The 8,108-nt window shown below is 34.5% G+C and overlaps 1 protein-coding gene across 1 annotated transcript in view; it reads left to right on the top strand.

Moving 5' to 3' along the window:
* LOC136848742 (uncharacterized) overlaps positions 1-8,108 on the top strand; it is a 557,848-nt gene that overhangs the window by 457,900 nt on the left and 91,840 nt on the right. The window contains exons 10-16 of the mRNA XM_067121294.1: positions 806-940; positions 2,629-2,751; positions 3,118-3,216; positions 3,894-4,052; positions 4,290-4,448; positions 6,505-6,627; positions 6,832-6,954. Of these exons, the coding sequence (XP_066977395.1) occupies positions 806-940; positions 2,629-2,751; positions 3,118-3,216; positions 3,894-4,052; positions 4,290-4,448; positions 6,505-6,627; positions 6,832-6,954 (921 nt within the window). The remainder of the gene's footprint in view (positions 1-805; positions 941-2,628; positions 2,752-3,117; positions 3,217-3,893; positions 4,053-4,289; positions 4,449-6,504; positions 6,628-6,831; positions 6,955-8,108) is intronic.

Genomic DNA, 8,108 nt, shown 5'->3' with positions numbered 1-8,108 from the left:
TTTGGAAATGCAATGTTTCATGGTGTGAAGAGACCCTGTGTGTGACAATTTCCTTTCCTTTTGTGCTGTTGCAATATGGGGATGAGTGGAGATTTGTGAAACACAAAGCCCCTTTTCTTTCCATGGCGTTGGAGGCTATGGTGATAAGATGATGAACATCTTGCCAAAACATATATATTTGTTTTATTTAAATTTAATGGAGATGGCCCTCGGAATGTAGAGGATCTTTAAGCATTAGCATAATTGATGTCAAGAAATGTAAATCAAACGGCTTATGCCACGCTGCTATATTTGCCTCATTTTTATTGACAAAATATAATTAAATGTTTGTGATCTTGGTGTTTTGTATTTTACAATTATTACTTATTGTAGTAAGACTTTATATCCATTCAGGTGAATTCCATGGCCCTTATACTTATTGGTCATGTGATTTTTCTTATTTCACTCCTTATCAGGCCTTAAGTCTTGCATAACATATTCTTTGAAATCTGAGGGACTGGATAGTATTTAATAAAAAAAACAAAACACTCTCTGTCGTTTTGACCTCTTATTGTAAGTAATAGCATGTTCAGTTCACGACTGAATAAACTGACTTTTGATCCTCAAACCAGATGAGGGAATGGTATTGGTGTTTTAAGCTACTAGGTGAAACTGTGTCCTTGTTTGATCCATGTGTGAAACCGTGAGTAATACACACTATTTCTCTCTCTCTCTCTCTCTCTCTCTCTCTCTCTCTCTCTCTCTCTCTCTCTCTCTCTCTCTCAGTGAGAATTTTTATGTAGTTATAATTTATTCGATTTGACAGCTCACCAATCAAACGGCGAAGCTTGTGGCCAAGACAACGGAGGTTGTGAACAGATATGTGAGTCATCATCAGGTAGCACCCACTGCCTATGCTATAAAGGATTCAGACTGCGCGAGGATCAGTCCTCGTGTGAAGGTATGTAACATTTTCCAGTTGATACCTTTTTGTGTTGTCTTTAGAGTAAGCTGTCTTATCGTTCAAGTCACTGGCGAGTTCATTACCGACTTGAGTTTCTTGATGACGACGACGATGATGATGATGATGATGATGCAGTAAAGGTAGCGAGTGATCCATAGGAGTCATGGATGAGAGGATGATGATGGTGTTTACCGTTGTAAGCATGCCCATGCTGTCCAAGAAGACATATGTTTGAGTTGCTTTTAGTTGCAAGCCGAAGTTATCTCGGTTGAATATTTCAGTTTATGTACACTACAATAATCTGTGTGGCTCCCTTGTTACTAAGGTGGTGTAGGTTATCACATTGCTAACACTAAGTCGTAATCAGGGTCGTGTTCCTAATATTCTTGTTGCAGAATATAGTATTACTGTCCAGAAAGCTTACTTCCAGGCTATGAGGTTCTCCTAAACCATGCAACTTTCTCCCAGTATTCCCCACTTTTAACTCTATTAAAAAAGCCGTGTACAATAAACTTGAATGAATAAAACTTCATTCTTAACTGGGATGAGGTGTTTGAATGGTCTTGAATGATGAGCAAAAGTGATGTAATTTTGTGACGTCAACCACTGTGTCCAAGGCAGATTTTTTCAACAAAGCATTAGTCTTTTTTAGAACAATAAAAATGCTCTCAAGATATTTGTTCAGGAAGAGCTCTAGGAATAAATCTTGAGTTCTGTCCTGAAGAAACACTCTGTCATTGTAACGTTAGCAAATTAACAAAAGGCTGTATGTAATAGTTAGGCTGGCAGGTAGATATGTAGACTAGGTAAAGAGTACGAAGGGAAAGGATGCTAAGATGGAATGAAAGTATTATGGTGATTCTCCTCGTTGGTAAACATACAGGAAACTAATTGAGTGATTAGTGTTAATGTCATCGTCTATACAGCAATGGTTGACTCTGCTATATGGTTTGAACATGGAATCGGTAACGTAATTGATTTTTGAGGAAACGTGAGGGTGGGAGATGTTTTTGGCGTTCGTCGTCCATCCCTTTCATTACAGCAGCTGTGACTTTCGTTCTTCAGTGAGGAATGTATTGTATCTGAAATTGTGATTGTCAGTACTTAGGGAAAACCAGACTTCTGTATTTATCTTTATTCAGCAAGTAGAAAGTAGAAAGGATGCAAGTTAGACTATGTAGAAAGTTTTATGAAAAAAGTTCCTTCTTTTCTGCCCCTCATGACACTGAACGTGAAATAAAAGGTAATTCTTATATGAAAAAAGTATTGCTCGCTATTGAGTGTTACATATTGATTGGCGAAATTATATTTAGTCATTTGTATGTAAATAGATGATTCACTGATGAAGTGTGGTACAATTCATATGTAATGTTCAGTAATATATTGGTCAGAATTACTGTAATTAATTTTATTTTATTAATTATAGCAGAGATATAAAAATGATTTTATTATTTATGAATGCACAAAAAGTTCTTAAAACTGTTGATATTACAGTAAACAGGTAGATATTCTACCAGTGATTTGGATTATGGTAACAACAGAAATAAGAAAATTGAAGATTTTCTCCACTATGCAAGGATAAACTATGTTATATAAAGATTAATTTGATGACTCAATTTATGATGCAAAATGGACCTAATTTAGCTATATCCTTTCAAATACAGTAACTTACAATCAATTTGCAGATGTAAACGAGTGTGAAATTGAAAATGGTGGTTGTGAAGGTGCTTGCTTCAACAAAGTAGGAACTCATCAGTGCTATTGCCCAAGAGGGTATAGACTTGCCACCAATGGTAAAACCTGTATAGGTAAGTTTGAGAATATTATTGATATGTACTGTACTCTCTTATCTAGCTCTATTATTTATATGAAATTGGTGATTTGTATTACGGTTGACTGTTTTGTTGGTAACATGAACTTTCAATGTTAACATAACTCATTCCTGTACTGTATATGCTATAGTATTCATCCTTATGCTGCATATAATCCGGACTTTGATCATGTATAACACGTACAACAGTGGGTTGGCATTCATTCCCAGAAGTGTCCACAGATTCTTGTAGTACCTGAAAAATATGTATACTGTACAGTCAGTATACTGACATGCCACCAATTTATAGTTCAACTTTGTTAATATGACATATCAGTTAGTTAACAGTACTTTTTGTCAACAGACAAGAATGAGTGTCGCTTAAGAAATGGCCATGGACCTTGTCAGGATACGTGTACCAACACAGAGGGTGGCTATATTTGTTCCTGTGATAGTATACCAGGTAATGTATTCGCTTTAATGAACTATATATAACTACTGTACTGTACTGTATACTGTATTTTGAAGATTTTGCCCATTACACTTATAGAGGCCTTGGCTGTTTCTCTTGTACTGAACTGATACAAAGCCCTTATAGTGATAGAATATTATTATTAGCAATTGATAGTTTAACCAGACCACTGAGGCATCATTCATAATTTTCATAGGGCAGTGCCTAAGGGTTTGGTCTTAATGCAGGTAGGTCTTATTGAATATATTACAATTCAGTAAATAATTATTCATTGGAGAAATTTGAAATGAAGATTCAGATAACATTTCTTTCAAGAATTATTTGCCCACGTTGTGGGTTGAAATCTTCACTATAACAAAAGCTATGTTTAATTGCAAATATTGTACTTTTTATTTATTATTGAGGCAAGGAACACGCTATTCACATTATCATGAAGTTCATAGGGATTACTCTGTTTTTAATTTGGTCATAAACATATTTTCTCATTCAAATCTTTAATTTCATTCATTTGTAATTCCAACTATCAATATTTTTGGGAAATCTAAGCAAATTTAATTTAAAATGCACAAATCGATGTTTACGGACTCACATTTAATTTTATTACATAAACTCCTTTTATTTTATGTATGTATGTATTTATGTATGTCATACTTTTCATCTCCTTTTAGGAACACATTTAGGTGCTGACAACCACACTTGTGAAGATGTAGATGAGTGTGCAATCAATAATGGAGGTTGTTCCCATATATGTCTCAACACCTTTGGACAGATCTTTTGCACCTGTCCTGAAGGATTTATCATGGCCATGGATTGGAGGACATGTGAGGGTAAGTAAATTCTGAACTGCATGGTAATAGTATAACCTTTCTTGTGAAATTTTCAGTAACTAGAGTTCTGCTAATTATTTTTATTTAATAAACACTTTTTAGCAGTTTTGTGGTATCCATTTCATAGCCCACTAAGGAAAAAATAGTTTTTATATAATAAGATATTTCTCTTAATTCTGAACAATGTAACTGCCCATTAGACCTTTAAGTTTTTTTAATTCTCAATTATTTTACTAGATGTCAATGAATGTGAACATGAAGAAATTGCCAGTAAGTGTGAACATGGATGCATTAACACTCCTGGAAGCTATCATTGTGCTGAAGCTGATGAGTTTGTTTTGGCCCTTGAATGCCCTCCTGGCCTTAGTCCTACGGAAGATAATCAAAGTTGTCAGGGTTAGTAATGGAATTTTCAAGTTATTGTTTTGTGTATAGCTGGACTGGTGTAAGTTTTCTTGACACATTGTATAAGTGTATTTTATTTTTAAGAGAAACTGAAAGCAATTGCCAATAGAAACTTTTGTACTTTAAGAAACGTTTTGTCATTATATGGCATTATTGTATACTGTCTTCATTAAGTCTTCAGTAATGTCAAGAAGAAATGCTTTCTGAGTGGCCTTACGCCAATGGTAAAAGGAAATGAATTACCTGTAGCAAATAACGAACTAATGACAGAAAAGCCAGGTAGTGTGCTCAAAGGAACTGGCCAGCCTCAGATTGTCTAAACCTGAATACAGTATTTTGAATCGTGAAATTTTTTATATAAAGCTGATTATTGGTGCACTTTAAACTATCCAGCATTTCAGGCAGTGAAAAGATGGAGTTGTTGTGGTTGGACAGAGAAGTTGAACATATCTGTGAAATAAATAAATGAGAAGAAACTCAAGGATCTAAGAAGTAATAATAAGAGAGGTTGGACAACAAGATGGAAGAAAGGATATGGGATTGTATGTAAAGTAAAAGACTAAAATTTAGGTGAAGCTAGAGGCCAAAGGGATGCTGCAAACACCCTTTAGCAGTGCCTACAGTGCACCTTATGAGGTGTACTGGTGGTACCTGCCCCCATGGAGACCTGCATTTTTGTTTTCTGTAAGGAGGGTGCTTTATATTTTCTATGATTTTTCACTCTCAGTGTGATGAATTAGGTCTAGAAATTTTCCACTGCTGTATGAAAATCATTTAACTGCAGTATTTATAAATTTTCATTATACATTACCTCAGTATTTTTTTTACAGGCAATTGAAAATAACTGTTACCACTGGAGTTACATTCATTCCAAAACCATGTACATTTTTTTGGTTCCAAGTGTACACTATAAAATTTGCTTAAAATTTTATAGCATAAAAATTCGAGGCAGTACCATTCACAACTTTCATAACGAATTACAAGAAGCCCTGCTATACAATTAAAAAATGTAATCTGGGCATGTTGACACAAAAATTAATATAAGCATGTGATCTGCCTAACATGTTAGACATGTCAGTGGCTAGCCTAAATGAACTTTGAAAGTTACAAGCTCAGTACTAATCCATATAATTTTCATCATCATCATTGCCTGAAATTTACAAGTTCAATACTAATCCATATAATTTTCATCATCATTATTGCCTCCAAAACTGCTTGAAGCAAAGGGCTTCTGTGAAATTCTGTCACACGTCGTTCCTGTTCTGTCACAACTTCACTCATTTTCTAACACTGATGGTCACACAATTCTTTGCTCAGAAAACGAAATGGAAGGAGAATATTTATATTATCTTCAGAGCAAAGAATTATGTGACCTGTCATTGTTACAACAGCAACTGGTAATATTGGTTTTCCAAAATCAAGTGAATGGGGAATAACTTAATTCATTTTAAATCAGCACTGACAGCATACGTATTCTGAGTTGATAATCAGACCTGTGAGACATGTAGGTAGCTCTCAGCCCATACATGAGGTTTTTCATTGGATTCCCTGTCGAGATATAGTTCTGATTGACACTTTTGATCAGATGTGAGTTTTTCCTACCAAAGACTTTGATGATATGAAGGTACTGTATATTTGGATGTAATTTTTACTTAAAAAAGACGGGCTGTTAATGTGTCTGAAGTCAATTTTATTGGAAGAATAAGTTTAGCACCATAGAAGAAAATGCTTTCTTGTTTGTCTAGAACAGCAAGTGGTAGTTTCAAATGTTTTAGAAAGTAGCTAACCCGGGGAACACTAAATTTAGTGTAGTTCAGCAGGATGTATTGTTCTCTGGCTTAACTGTTTACTTTCATTTTGAATGTAGTTTCAGTTGAGTTGAATTAATGTACCAGCATTTTTTTTTTTTTGTATTACTGTATATGCAGGTAAATGAGCTATTTCATATCTTTATGTATTCTATGCATTTTGTTTAATGATAATATCTGTAATTAGTTCCATTGTCAAAATTTCACTTTTATACTAATATTATACCATTTCCTGACAGATGTTGATGAATGCAAAAATGACAACCATGGGTGCTCAGATATATGTGTGAACACTCATGGTGATGCTCACTGTTCTTGCCCAGTTGGTTACACCCTTGGCTTTGACAACAAAACATGCCATGGTAAGTCCCATTTTATGATGATCTGGAGTAGATTGCTGCTTTGAGAGTATGTACTCAATACTATACTGTACCTGTAGATGATGTAGTGAATATTTTCTCTGTTTAAGTATTGTTGCTTACTGAAATATCATGGTGGGATGTTTGTCTGCTTTGACAGTTTCCTTATTTTCATGTTCTAATGAATTTTAATTTTCATTTCAATAGATATTGATGAATGCAGTACTGGTGATAGTGGATGCTCACATGGGTGTGAAAATAGTGAGGGTTCATATTCTTGTACCTGTCCTGAAAGTTTCACACTTTCTCCATCTTTGAAAGACTGTTTGGGTATGTGGAACTTTCATTTTTTTGTTTTTTATGTGTAAATTATATTGCTTAATTAGTGTTAGTCTATTTCATACATCATAGAATCACAGTTTAGGAGCTGAATACTGTGAAATGAGTGGAGGAATATAGTGAAGGCTATGTTCCAAACTGTCTAAGAATATGCAATTGAAACTGAAATTTACACTGAAACTATTGCTTTTCTAATTCACTGTTAAGCAAGCAGAGAATTGAACATTTTAATTTACTTTACTCTTTGGTACCAATTAGGTAGGATGTCACTGAAAGAATTTCCCATGTTTAAATCACTATTTGTATCTCTGAAAGACAGTCCATTCGTTGGTAACTCAGCTCTAGGGATTATCCTATAGGGATGATCCTGTAAGTAGTTCTATTAGTATCAGTAGATCATTCAAGTTTACAGAACCATGAGATAATTAACCAATCTTGAGGGCCTTAACAGAAGAGTCCAGAGGCTACTGCCACCCTCATAAGTAGCTATCTGTACAATAATGGGCATATTTTTCATTTGAATAAAATTTTTATTAGTTTATAATTTTTATTAGAAACTCATTAATCATAAATATCCTTTAACAGTATGGTATACATCCATATGCACACAGCAAAACATTTCATAGAAAGATTCCATTGCTATACCCAGCCATTTCTTTGGTCCATGAAAAGATGCTTGTCTTGTTCTTCTTTGCACCTGCATTAAAAATAGATGAGCTGCCGTTCTCTCAAGGGCTTCAGCTTTGAATGTATTTCCATCTCATATTTATCTCTTTTGTCGTGTGATTGATATTTTGTGGGATTTTGTAGTACTGTATTGTGTTATCAACAATAGATGTGTAGGTACATTGTTACTGTTTCTCATTTTTTGCAGGTTTCACCCTTCTGTCATGTGATTTCAGTATTGGAATTGCAAGTTTCATTCAGTTTTACATTTCTTACTTTCATAATTCTAGTTTAAGATTTTTGGTTTCACAAAGTTTAATGGGCTTTTAACATAACTTTCACCCTTGCTTTGATTATATTTGGGGTTCTTGTTTGCACAGTACCGTTTGCTTAGTGACATTTGCTTCCTGTATGCTCTCTCAAAGTAATGGTTACTTTGGCTTTTCTTCAATTTGTCTAAGCTTATGTACTTTGCTCCC

Source organism: Macrobrachium rosenbergii, chromosome 19 (assembly GCF_040412425.1).
Source record: "Macrobrachium rosenbergii isolate ZJJX-2024 chromosome 19, ASM4041242v1, whole genome shotgun sequence".
Taxonomy (NCBI): domain Eukaryota; kingdom Metazoa; phylum Arthropoda; class Malacostraca; order Decapoda; family Palaemonidae; genus Macrobrachium; species Macrobrachium rosenbergii.
This window is presented reverse-complemented; position numbering and strand designations above follow the sequence as displayed.